We start from the raw sequence: 13,769 nt of genomic DNA, 5'->3' as shown, positions 1-13,769 counted from the left end.
GTGTGAGTGGATTCTTTTCCTCAGCCAACCCTAAATCCTAGGGGGAAATTTTTTTTTTTTTTTAAAGAATACATGCAGAGGCTGATGGGTAATGACGTTGTAGGCTAGTGTTGAGTTGACTTTTGGCAGCCTTTCTGTCATGAGCAACTCCTTCAGAGGCTAGACAAAGGAAACTCAATAATATAATAATAGGAGCAGTTATTCTCTATGAGTATCCATGTGCGTCCCACATTACAGGCGGTGACCAACGTACATCATCTCATTTAATCATCTCATCACCTTTATTTTAGAGATGAAACAGGTTCCAAGAGGTTAAGTAACAACTTGCTTGAAGAGAGACAGCCTGCAAGGGGCTGCGTTCACACTGAACCTGATCCACGTAGACGACTCAAAGCTCCCCTCCTCCTGACACTGTGCTCTCTCCCTGCCCAGCTGGGGAATGGGAAGACTGGGAACCCCTAAGAACTATTCCTGGGGGACAAGAAGGTCCTCCGGACATGCTGAATTTGACAAAATGCTCTGACCTAAACCTTGCCTTGCCTGCTACGCCGAGGCGATTCAGACTCAGGGCACCGGCCCCCGCCGAGGGGAAAGCCAAGAGGGACGGAGTGCTGACCACTAACTTCTTGGGGTTTGTTCTCTCGCTCTTCTTCCCCTCCCCCTCTGCTGAGGCTGGGAAAGGTGGTGGTGTCAAGCCCACCATCACCGGGTGATGAAAAGGCACCCCCTGGGGCCAGCTCTATCTTCTTTTTCCTCCCTGTGGTGTCCACATAGAAGCCCTGGCGACTTTGGCCCTGCCCCGCTCTGGGACCTGGCTTCAAGGTATCAAGAGAGTTCTAGATAAGAGGAATCGACCTCTTTTTGGGAAGCATGAGAAGTGAACAGGAGAGGTGCTGAGGCTACCCTTCCTGGTTTGGAGGCAGAGCAGATTTCTTCTTCCCTATGGCTTTAGGTAGACTCCACAAGGTGGTGGGGGGGGTTGCCAAATGGCCCTGATGCCGGGGCCACGGCCAGCTAATTGTTCAAAAACTGGGCCCTCTCCTCACCCACCTTTCCCACACTGGGGAAATCTCTGAAATGGGCATTTTGTGGACAGTTGGAAGCAGGAGTTCTCGAATTCACCTTCTGAAACGGATGCCTTTCGTGGTAAAGTTTCAGCCCGGAACAATCCTGTGTGAGGCGGCTTTACAGAACTGAAGCAAGAAGACACAGAGGAGTGTGAGTACTTAGGACAACTTCAATCTCTGAAACGTTCTGAGAGGCCGTGGTAACAGTCACTGTAGCCATAGCTGCCCAAACCAATACCTGAGCTCTTGCTCTGAGCCAGGCACCTCGATACGCTTTATGTTAAATACGCCATCATTTCTAACAACCCTAAGACTTTGGCGGTATTACCTTCGTGACTCAAATAAGGAAAGTGAGGCATAGGGAGAGTCTCTGATTTGCTGCTTTCCCAGCAGGAATCTGCATTTTTGACAACTCCTCCCACCCCAACCACTGTGTGCTGCTCCCTGACGGCACGTCGGGGGCACGTCGGGCGGGCACACCGGGAGGTCAACGACAAACCCAAGCATCCCTGAGAAGCCAGGCCCCTGGGGAGGCACACTTCTGCCTCTTGTGACCATTTACTGCCCTAAATACAGGCAGTATAAAAAATGTATAAATACGGGCAGTATAAAAAATGATGACACCTATCCCATCACCTATATAATTCAATATTTTAAAAATTGGAGTTATAAAATAAATATAATGAAGTTCAAAAAAGTGCTTGGTTTCCCCATGATTCCTCGGGCTTACCTGCATTGCTGATGTCCTAAGCACCTGCTTAGCCTGTTCTCTGACCTTGCAGGGGTTCACTTTCTGGGGATTCTGTGCACTTGGTTGGGGGGGGTCTCCTGGACGGAGGGGCTCAACAGCTACCAGCCTACGGGTGCCCTCAGTTTGCTAAGCATGGCTCTTTGGGGCCATGGTGTATTCCAGCCTGGCCTCAGGGGTACATGCCCTATGGGAGCAACAGTGGGATTTCCCAGGGAGAAGAGGAATATGAGGGAGCTAGATTTCTACGGTAAGGCCCTGCTGCCCCTTCTGAATATAAGAGGGCTGGTAGGACTGCCTTATACCCTTTGAAGTAGTTAGGAATATCCCAGCTGGAGATGAGGAAACGGGCTCAGAGAGGTAAAGTAACTTGCCCAAGGTCACAGAGCAGGTATGGAGCAACTTAGCCATCAGCTCTCTCCCTCTGTCACATGCATAGCTCGGGCCATGCAGAGGTCGGGTACTTGACTGCCTGGCTCATCCCTGGTGGAAGGGAGCTAGCGAGGTCCCCTCTCTGGGGTGTGGCAGGGGATGAAGGGCCTTGTAGGCTTTTTGTCAGCACACCTTTATGGTAATTAGGCAGCGACCTGGTCTGAACAAGTTCAAGAGATGACAAATCCTCCCTTCCAAGAACAAAGTCAGCATCATTTAAAAACCAGAGCCCTATTCGGCCCAAAAGAGAAGAAGAGTTTTAGCTAATATGGTGTGTTAATATTAAGTAGTTTGGGGATGAAGGCTCCAGAGGGAGGGCCTCTGCCCAAGATAACCTCTTTCTAAACAAGGAACCTCACTGCAAGTTTCCATGGCCCATTTGCCAGACCTGGAGCATACATCAGCCAGCCCATAAATCTGGTTACTGCTGAAAGCAGGCATTCTGATCTTAACCAAAATCATCTGATGTGGGGGATTGTTTTGGGGATGTTTTGCTTTAAATTCCAGAATACCACACATTTGTTTTCCATTGTGTATGCCTCACTAAGATGCCTGGCGATTAGACACACAAACACTCCACTCTTGTTTACACACTTCAGCCATGTGGACCAGCTAGCTTTCATTCCATCTGCGGGACCGGTTACCACTTGCCTGCAGGGGCCTGAGTGGTGGGAGATGCCCCTCTGTTTATACCTTTGAAGCAATGCCATGTGGTGTGTGGACTGGCGGTGTTGGCAACAGGCACACCCAGCACCGCTCCGTTAAATGGCGCTCCTTCCCCATCATGGGGCGTTCTGAACACAAAGCCAGGGGAGGGGCAGAAGCCGAGGTCTCCAACTGCTGCATCCAACCTATCATCTATCCTATCCCTTTGCCATGATCTCTGCCTTCGTTTCGGGTCTCTTAATTATAGCTGCCGTTTGCATAACACGGGTTTCAGCTTATATGCAGATTTTTGGGATAAATACAGTACAGTTCTATAAGTGTGTTCTCTCTTCCTTATGATTTTCTTAATAATATTTTCATTTCTCTTGATTATTTTGTTGTGAGAATGCAGCATATAACACATATAACATACAGAGTATGCGTTAATTGACGACGTTATTGGTAAGGCTTCTGGTCAACAGTAGGCTATTAGTAGTAAAGTTTTGGGGAAGGCAAATGTTCTAAAGAGATTTTTGATTGCATAGGGGTTGGTGCCCCTAACCCCCCACACTGTTCAAGGGTCAACTGTATGCTCCTGACCAGCTAGCCTGCAACACTCGCTATGTGCTACCCCCCACCTGCAGTACTTCACCTGTACTCTTTAATTTTCACAACAGACCCACCAAGGAGGTAATATTTACTTTCATTTTTTAGCTGAGAAGACTTGGGCACAGAAGCAGCTCGTTGGAGATCACATAGCAAATAAGCCGCTGAGCGAGAACTCGAACCCTGGACAGTCTGACTGCAAAGCCCAGGTTCTCAATTGTTTTGTGGAACTGTCTTTTTCATCAGTGTCATTAATTTCAGAATTTTTCACTTTTGTCCTGTCTCCCTCCCAGCCATATAACTGATCCCATTTCAAAAGTGCACTTTCTATCCATAAAGGATCCCAGGGGAGCCCACCTCAACTAGCAGAGGGCCCTACCTTCTCAGGATGGGAAGGCACCTGCCTCAGCCACCTGGCCTGGAGGTGCCACCTGACCCTGGCCTCTGTCTGAGGCCAACTGCCTGATGGACGGAGTCGAGAGAGAGAGAGAGAGAGAGAATGCGTTTCTTCCTGCTGGCCTCTGGCCCGAGAACTTCATCCATGCCCTTGCTGAACTGGCCAGAAAGTCAGCGTGGACACAGCACTGCTCTGGGAAATAGATTCCCCAGAGTAACTTGGCGTGTTTTCTTCTCACCCCAGCTTTGCTACTGCTGCAAGCCTCACAGTGCAGACACGGTTGCGGCTGCCCACTGGCCACCGTCCTGGCGGCCCCTATAGGAATGGCCCCAAGGGGAGGGCCAGAACCCTACCCTTTCCCCACAGCACCATCCTGCCACCAAAGGGCACGAGCGGGCATGACCACAGGCCTGTGTTACAGCCCTGGCTATGGGGTCCTGGGAAGCACCTGCCACAGGAGGAGGATAATGCCCGCTTCTCATCCTAATGGGCCCTCCCCAGCACTGGGAGAGAAGCTAATTTCCATTTGAAATAAGCTTTCGGGGTCTCTTAAGGGTTATCTGTCTTAGGGAGTCAGAGCGACTAGACTATGGTGGGAGTGGGGGAAAGTAGAGGATAAGAAGAGGTTCTGAAGCTGGGAGAAAGGAAGCTTTAGAAAGCCCGAGCATAATAACGGATTTAAATCCATAGCCCTGTATCACGAGAAGCAATGTGAGGCCTTCACATTGCATCGGGGCGAGCGGGGAGAGAGTCTTAGTGGGAAGGGTTTCTTGTCTCTCTGGACTGGAGCAGGGCTGCTGTGCGGGTGAGGGGGCCTGCCGCCCACTACAGGGGGACACCGATGTGAGCTGGGCGTGAAAAATGGCGCACTGCAACTACTCCCCTAGACAGGGAGAGGGCATGTCGATTCAAACCTGTAAATAACTATGTCTTAGTCCGTTCAGGCTGCTGTAACCAACGACCATCGATCGGGCGGCTTAACAACAAAAATTGTTTCTCACAGTTCTGGAGGCTGGGAAGTCTGAGATCGAGGCACCAACAGACCTGGTGTCTGGTGAGGGGTTGTTTCCTGGTTCACAGAGGGCTGTCTTCTTGCTATAATCTCACATCGTGGAAGGGAGGAGGGTGTTCTCTGGGGCCTCTTCTTTTATAAGGGTACTAATCCCATTCACAGAGAGCTCCATCCGCGCGACCTAATCACCCCCACAGGTCCCACCTCCAAATACCATCACACTGGGTTTTAGGATTTAACATATGAATTTGGGGGCAATACAAACATTCCAATCTATAGCAAACTGTCTTTTAAAAACACCAAACTTCCATTGACTTGCAAAGCAATGAGTTCATAAGTATGATTTTGCTTTTTTTTTTTTTTTTAAAGATTTTATTTATTTATTTGTCACAGAGAGAGAGCACAAGCAGGGGGGACAGCAGGCAGAGAGAGGAGGAGGCTCCCCACTGAGCAAGGAGCCTGATATGGGACTTGATCCCACGAACCTGAGCTGAAGGCAGATGCCCAACTGAATGAGCCACCCAGATGTCCCTTTGCTGATCTTTCTATATCAAGTTTTAATAAATCAGTTTATCATTTATCTTGCTATTGCTTCAATCAATGTAGGTTTAAAGATAAAACTAGAATGTTATAGAAACCTGTTTTGATTTCAGTAAAACTGTCTGATTTACTTTATGGTATTTTTAAGTCCCAGTCAAGGATTTTCTGCTATGATCCATGTGCTGTATTGTTTTTATACTTGGACACTGACATGCAGCTCATACTGGGAACAGAAGCAAAGTGCTATGTCCTGAGCAATTTGGAGGTGAGGGATTGGTAGAGGTCATGGGCCATTGGCCTACCTGGCCTGAGAGGTGTACACTGGAACCTGGAACGGACGTTGATCATAATAGTAACAGGATTAAGCTTTGAAGGGTGACTCTTAACAGAGGCCAGCAAGAGTCACTGTTTCAGCATCCCTGCGCAATGCCTGGCAAGAGGACTGAACAAGAAGGACCTTTCAAAACCAGATTTCTGATTTTCTCCAAGTCAATAGTCCCCACACCTCTCTACCCAGGGATCTTTGCTAGAATCAAATGAATCTAGGCCCCTCTCCATCAAAGGGCTTCACCCTCCCCTGCTATTCAACCAAGCTGAGTATCATCTCCTCAGGAGTCCAAATCCCCAAACAACGTACTACTCCCCCTCCCACCCAAACTCCTCCCTTTCCAAAGTCCTCAAGGACAAGGCCGGGGAAGGTTGGCTGATCTTAGTCTCCATTTGGTGGGAAGGAGGCAGAGGGAAAGACAGAACTCAGTTCTTCCTAAACAAATACAAATTACCCAAGCTACGGGAAAACCTAACCCAAGAAGCAAAACTTAGCTAGAAGCTCATAAAGTTGGATTCTTCATGTGGACTAGAAATACAGAATACTCATTAAATTAATCGAGAGTCAAAGCCACTCCTTGGGCAATGATTAAGCTGAGAGTCAGAGCAAGTATGGGTGGGGAGTCTAGCTCTCCAGTCTAGGCTGCTCTTGATCATCAGGGAACTTAGCCTTTCTCAAATCACCCCGTATTCTGCCACACAGTCCCTGGGTAGTGGCGAGGCAACTCCCTGCTCATGGCTGAAGCATGGGATTTCAGAACAGAGAAGAGGTTGCTTGGAAACCAAGAGAGAAAAACCAATATGAGGTGTTCATTGGTCTCCAGAAAAAAAGCCAAAAAAAAAAAAAGAAGCAAAAGCATTTTTTGTGGAGGCAGGTCTCATTGATTTTGTGGAATTCCCTAAAAAGGTTAAGGTCCATGAGTCTAGGATGATGGCACACAGTACTTAAAAACGATTCAGAACAAAGTACTTTTTTGGGGTGGTGGTGGTGGTTGGGGGTGGGGGGGGCAGTTGGAATTACCGGATGGATGTAATTATTATAAAATTATCTCATCTGGAGACAGGATGCTGCTTTTCACAGCTGCATGCCATCACTTGATGGAAAATGAAAATGTCCCTGGACCAGCATTACTTTTTCCACAGAATGAAACAGGCAAGTGATCTCCCATCAGACTTCAAAAACATAAATTAAAGAAAAAATGTATCGTTAAGATTAGCCCTTCTGGTCTCCTGAATTCCCTCAGTTGCAGAGGACATTTCCGAGTAGTTGAGAACACGGGGCCAACAGGCTCTGGCCGAGTTTCAAAACCCCGGAACAAGTAAGTCATTGCTCTCCTGTATGGAAGAGATGGAGAGACGGTTTCTGCACAGCTTTGGTTGAAAAGACCTGTGGCAGGCCCAGAGGCAGTCCCACTGAACCCCCCGCCCCCCCCCAGAACTGGTGGGGGGGAATGCAGAATATAAACATGCACCTCCTCAAACTTCACTCTCTTCTCCCCAGCTGGACACAGGTCTATCGAGAATACTCCTGGTCTACTAAGGAGACAACAGGTCACAGAAGCCACGATGACCCATGACCTCAGGTCCCCTGCCCTCACCCACAGCCAGGCACACCCAGGAAAGAACTGTCAAGGCTTGGGTTCTTTAGAAGAAAAGGCGCTTTTGCCAGCTCAAGGTGTATTATTAAGTTCCAAACTGTGCGACCCAAAGCCACACCTCCTTATAAAATGGAATTGAACCGGAAAACAAACACGCAAATCAAACATGGGACACCCAGCACTGTGTTTAACAGGGAAGATTCACCTCTAATACAAAAGGGTGTGAACGCAGACTTGTGACATTTGAAGCCACAGACGACTCAGCAGAGTTAGTTAGGTGCTCTGGCAAGGACAGCCCTCCATGGGGCTGCTTATCAAAGTGGTTCCAAATCCCAAAACCTCTTCCTTTGAGTACAAAAGAGTAAGGTCTGGAATGGTGCCATGGGGCACTTGGAAAGGAAAGGGGTAGGGTGTGTGTGTGTGTGTGTGTGTGTGTGTAGAGGAATCCTCCATCCCCCCAAAATCAGGAGCTGGAGCTTTGCTACTGACAACCATTGCAGGGAAAAGCGAGGGGCAAGCCATCAAGATTCCGGGCAGGGGAGAAGTCCTCTTTTCCTTAGCAGATGCAGACACCTGGCCTCACCTCACCTCTCCCCAAACCTGCCAGCCTCAGTACAAACACTGCCAGCCTTACCAGAGCTCCCGCTGTCTGTGTGCCAAAGGTGGGGAGCCATTTTAGGCAACAGTCCCAGCTGCTTGCTCAGCCCGATGCTGAAGGCCAACAGCTTCTGGGGGAAGCAGCAAGTTGGGTGGGAGGGGCTTTTGCCTCTGCCTGCCCCGCTAGGTCCGTACCCTGCCCAGACCCAGAAGCCTGAGGTCTTAGGGGTTCTCTGCCGTGTAGTTTATTTTCAGGAGTGGGGCCACCCCACAGTCAAATGTGGAGCCGCACATGCAGTGGAGTGGGTGTCCTGAAGCAGGTGGGGTGGATCACGAGGATGCAGGAAGAGAAGGGGGGTGGAATGTGTGGAGTGTGGATGCCTGCCTACATCCTGGTTTCAATTTCCACACTTCTTGGGGAAGGGCTCCCACCCTCTCCACTGCCTCAATCTACTTTCTCAACTGGCGTAACAACAGCTTGGGTTGGAAGTTTACTGTGTCTGGGGTTAGCTACTATGCCAAGGGCATCCCATACATTGTCTCGTTGAACCCATGGCAACTCTATGGGGTAGACACCAGCTCCGTCTGCTCATGGCGGCGGGGGGTGCTGAATCCAGAGCCGTGCACTGACCAGTGCGCAGGACTACCACACATAGCTGAGGGCTAGGAAAACAGAAAACCCCCCAACAGAGGGACCCCACCCAGGGCAATAGAGGGAAGTGTGAGGTTAAAAGGAAAGAGACCAAGAATCGGGCCTCAGAGGTAAAGACCCAATGAAGCCAGGCTCCGAGGACAAGCCTTAGTAGCCCCTGTGCATTTCCATCTCCTGACTCGGGTTTTGGGTTGTGTGGGAAAGTGCTGTTTCTGCAGGCACTGGGGGTGGGGCTGGGCTCACAGACTGAGCGAAAGGGACCTTTGGTGACCATTTATTTCAACCCACTGGTTTTACAGATGAGCAAACTGAGGTCTGGAACACAAAAGCCACCTCCCCAAGGTGTCAAAGTGACGTAAGGACAGAGCTAGACTAATACCCAGGTCCCTGTCCATATTTCCACTATTTTTTTTGGGGGGGGGAGGCAGGGCGGTCTAGAGGAAAACAGAGAAACAACGGAGAGCCAAGAAGTTAGCGTTGTGGGGGTGTTGGATGAACAGACTGGTAGCTGGTCTGACTGTGAGCATCAGAGGCCCTACTCGGGGAGGGCAGGCTCAGCTGTCACCCAGGGTCCCACGGGGCTGAGGCCGGGGCCCGCGCAGAGGTGTACCTTCTCCCCACCCTGATCATCCCACTGCCACTGAGGTGGGTTTCTTCTCTCTGGGTCCCTGCTAGGCCACCCCTCTCAGCATCCTTTGTTCATGAGGTGCTGGTGGCTCCTGGCCTTACAACTCCTGTCTTCCAAGGCCCACATCAGATCCCAAACGCCAAGTTTATAAATTTCTGGTCTCAAGAGAGAAAGGTAACTGGTGCTATCATAACAATCTGAGCCGTTCCCTTTAAAGGTATTTCTGAGAGCTTGCTTCTGCCCAGCTGGGCATGGCACCAGGTTGGGATGGAAAGTAGCTGCACTTTAAGCTAACCAGACCTGCCTTCAAACTTACTTCTGATGCTACACATGACCCTGGGTAAGTCACTCCACCTCTCTGGGGACTGGTTTCCTGGTCATCGGTACCATGGGGATAATGCTTCCTGCTCTGGCTTATGTCGTGGGACTTGGAAAAAGCCTCTGCAGACTGTAAAACGCTGCACAAGTGGATCCTGATACTCCCTTATTCTATCATCTCTACAGGGACCTTAATACAGGACTACTGAACAATTGTTAATTCAGGAAAACGTAGCTTATTCCCCCCCCCCCCCCACTCATTACCAGGTCCCCTTGTTGATTTTGTGACAGAGACAGAAGAGGATGGGACTCAAGTCAGGGACCCAGGGCTTGTGGTATTGGTTTGGTCTCTGGGATCCTGGGCCATCACCCCTCTCTTGTTCTCTGATTCCTCACTGTGACTACCAGGGCTGGACTGGATGACCACTAAAGTCATTCCTAATTCTGGACCCAAATATTTCCAGATTCAGTCATGTCTGTTTCAAATGACATAGCTGACCAGCAGCGCTGGTCCAGGCAGGGGCAGCTCTGAATATGGGTGGGGTGATGGGCTGGAGACAATAAGAGACTGAGCAGATACCAGAGGAGACCTGGAGCCTCCCATCAGGCTCCTGCATGTGCCACACGGCAGAAGGGGTGTGTGTGTGTGTAATGAAGGCACATGGCAGTCTGTGGTTCCTTCCTGGCCTGAAACCCTGATGCAGCCTAGGCAGATAGCTGAGGACCAAGCGCAACAGCCTGACAGGGGAGATTGTGCTGGGCAGGGAAGAGGAAGACTCCCCCCAAGGACAGGGGTGGGGCGGGGCGGGGCTAGCCTGCCTTCTCACATTCTTTTCTGGTGCCAGAGGTTGGTGAGGAGGAAACCAAGCCTGGGAGAGAGCTGGCTGGCTGTTGGGGGCTGGTGGGAACACCAGGAGGAAGAACTGCCCACTGCCGGGGAGGGGTCTCCCTAAAACAGGCCAAGTGTTGGGCAGGGGCACATCTATGTGCCATCCTCACTAGAACATGTGTTGGGTATGTTGACTCTTGCAAGGGCAGGTCAGTCTCTTACCTTCAGCTCCGGAGGGAGGATTAAAATCTCAAGAGGTTTGCCCCAAGGTTCGTGGGGACCCCAGTGACCAGCTCCCGGGGAGTAAGTACAGTATATTTTTTGTTACAAGGCTCTGGTGGCCAGCCTGTTTCTACAGCCATCTCTCTAGTAGTACAGGGGCTGCCTTTCCAAACCCCTTCTGTCCATCTGTGTGCAGACTCAGGACACAGACTCAGGACCCCAAGGTTCCCTATTCCTTGCTTCTTTCTGCCTCTGGGTGGTCCCTTAATCCCCCAAGAGAAGATGTGGAGGGGACATCCGCCTTTCCGCTGCCTGCCTCTGGCTTTCCATTTGCCTAAAGGCTGAGTGCGGCCAGCAGTGGGAGTCCTGCGGCTCCCGGCCCGGCCCGGCGTCCTCTCCAGGTGAACCACTCTCCGTGGCCCCGCCTAGCCACTGGGTGGGCCGGCACAGGGGTGTAGGCGAGGCGGGAGGACCCGGGCTGGCAGTGGGCGGATGGCACCTCATCTTCCCCCGGAAATGGAGAAACACAGGACTAAAAGCGCCAACAGGCATGTGCCCCACCTCTCCCCAACTCTCCCAGAGTTCTCTCCAGTTCTGATACTTATCGCCTTTAGGAGGAAAAAAAAAAATCAAGAGAAGCTAGTCTTTCAGGTAGTTTCGAGGGAGTTCCGACTTTCTCACGGCGGGCTCAGAATCAAGCCTGCAGGTACCTCGAGGGTGGAGGGGGTCTCCCACTCTCACTCAGGGACGGGGTCCCAGTCCTCCCTCCCTCTCCCTTTCCAGTGTAAAAGTGTCAACAGCTCTGGGCTGAGCTCTCCCCGCTCCACTGCAGTCCGCAAAGCGCCCGCATCCCCCCCTCCTCGCGGCCCCCGCCACTCGTGAGACCCCACCCAGATCGCGAACTGCACTGCCCGCCACAGTCCTCCTTGGCCAGGGCCTGAAGTTCCCAGAAGAGGGGTGCTCCGTTTCTCCCTGCCGCCTTCTCCTCCTTCACTCGGAGGGGCTGAGGGGAAGGGAGCAGACACGACTCCCACCCCAAACCCTCGGCGAAAAAGAGGGCCAGGGCCGGTCTCCACCCCCCAGCTCCCCAGGACCCCCCGCGTCCCGCCGCCGGCTCGGCTTCGGAGGAGCCCCCTACGATCGTGCCCGCCCCGCTCGTCTCCGGCCCCGGTCGAGGAGCCAGCTGGCGGCCGCGGTGCCTCGTCTCCTCCCGCCGGGAGTCCACCCGGCGCGGGCAGTGCCAGTTACCGGCAGCCCCGACCGCAGACAGGGTCCCCGGGACGAACAGGTGGCCCCGGAGAGGAGCGCGCGGCGGTCGCGCTCACTCACCCAGAAGATGAAGTTAAATCCGAAGAGCAGGTATTTGACGCACTTGGTGCCTCCTTTGACCGGCATGGTGCGGGCTAGACTGGCCTGGGCCGGACTGGTGTGGCAGTGGGAGGACGCGCGGCCGGGACGGGGGGCACCGCACTTCAGACCGAGGCTTCGGCGGCTGCGGGTGGGCCTCCGGACTGCACTTTTAAAAAGTGCCACTCCTTACTGCGCGCGGTGGCTGCGGTGCGCATGTGCCGCGGACCCCGCCCCCGGCCGACCCGGCCCCTGGCCCCACCTGCCCCGCCCATGCCCCGAGGCGGGCTCCAGCCCAGCTTCCGGGGGGACTCGGGGCTCAGCAGTCTTGGAGCCCGCACTCCCCTCTCCCCTCCTGCCTCCGGCATAGCCCTCTCCCCCACCGAGTTGGCTATACCCTCCTCCCCGCCGCGGACCTCCCCCTTTCCTCTCAACCGTCCTGGGATCTTTCCAGACTACCCCCTCCCCATCCCCCCGCTTCTACCTAAGAGTTCTATGGAGGCCTTGCCCTTCAGTTCTCGCTTTGTTGATTCTGGTCTTCCTGCCTGAGCCCTCTACTTTGGGAGACCTTTCTCGGGTCGTTGGGGGTTGGGGTTGAGTCCCCTTACTCAAGGCAGCCTGCCCGCGGAATGAGGGCTCTTCTTGCGCTGGGCTCGATTTGAAGGGAAGCTGCCTGGCTTTATTTCTCCTTGAGGCGGCGCCTTGCTCCTTCATGGAGGACACTCTGTATTTGGCACAGCTGGCAGTCCAGGTGGGAAGAGAGGTTGGAGGCTTTTGGGAGTAAGTTTCAAATACGATTGCCGAACAGTAATATGGCTGAGAGTCAGGTGGTCCTGCAGTGCTTCCTGGCCTTGGGGTTAGATGCGCTGAGAGAAGACAGAGTTCGTAGCCAGGCTTCTGTTCTTGCCTCCACCTTCCCTCTTGCACTTTGACCTCCAGATGCTGAGGTCTGAGCCCCTTTCTCCTCTGCTCGACAACTTTCTGTAGCTCCCCACATGCAATGACCCAAGTTGAAAGTCCCCATCTTGCATTCTGTTCCTCTTGTGTCTGTGCTGAACGCTGCTCTACCTGGCACACGCTGCCCTACTCAGCTCCCCACCTCCGCGTGGCCTAGCCCTGCCTTTGGCATGTGGTATGTGCCTTCTGGCTGCCTGGCCCTACCTTCTTCAGTTGTAGAAACTCCGAGGCTCCTCAAACATTCCTCTACTGTTGCTCACCAGAGGATGAGGAGATTCCCTCTTCTTTTGAAGTCCCCAAACCCCTTTGTATTTTTTTTTTCAAAATGAAGTTTCCTTTACAAAAGCAAGAAACATCAGAAAATACCAACAAGGAAAAAAAGAACATAAGTCAAATTTCACCCACTAGAAACAGAGGGTGTTGCCCTTTGTAGCTCTTATTTTGCTGCTTATTATCACTCTCAGTTGTCTCGTTGATTCATTCAAAAACATTTTTCAGGATCTACTCATAAGGGAATCATTAGGGGCAGGAGCTGGGTGTCCCCCGGTGGAGGGATTCAGGCAGCCAGATGATGGGGGAGAGTACGGTTTGGGGCTACAGAGATAGGGTTGGGGGCTGAGGGAGCTCAAAGGAGGAGCCTCTGACACAGACTGGGAAGTGATGCTGCAGAACCAAAGGAACAGTTGTTTCACAGGAGAATCAAAGTCTGGGCCCCGGAGCTGTCTGGGGTCTGGGTTGGAGCTCACAGCTGGGGGAGGTACCTGGTAGGTAAAGCTGGAGACCCAGCTGGTGAGTTGAGAGGGGGCCTCCCCTTGCTGTGTGATTTAGGTTGATGGCTACCTGTATT

General features: G+C 52.3%; 1 protein-coding gene across 2 annotated transcripts in view; it reads right to left on the bottom strand.

The window, feature by feature from the left end:
- The window catches only part of CD9 (CD9 molecule), a 32,943-nt gene extending 20,757 nt beyond the window's left edge, over positions 1-12,186 (bottom strand). Inside the window, exon 1 of one of the 2 annotated variants that reach the window (XM_006735963.3) lies at positions 11,948-12,186. In XM_006735963.3, coding sequence (XP_006736026.1) covers positions 11,948-12,013 — 66 coding nt within the window. In that variant the 5' untranslated portion in view covers positions 12,014-12,186. The remainder of the gene's footprint in view (positions 1-11,947) is intronic. The other variant, XM_081821081.1, reaches the window with a different exon arrangement.
- Between the last annotated feature and the right edge of the window lie 1,583 nt (positions 12,187-13,769).

This window comes from Leptonychotes weddellii, chromosome 5, assembly GCF_054177405.1.
Source record: "Leptonychotes weddellii isolate Sample4059 chromosome 5, ASM5417740v2, whole genome shotgun sequence".
Classification (NCBI taxonomy): Eukaryota; Metazoa; Chordata; class Mammalia; order Carnivora; family Phocidae; genus Leptonychotes; species Leptonychotes weddellii.
Note: the sequence above shows the minus strand (reverse complement) of the source record. Positions and strands in the feature narration are given on the sequence as shown.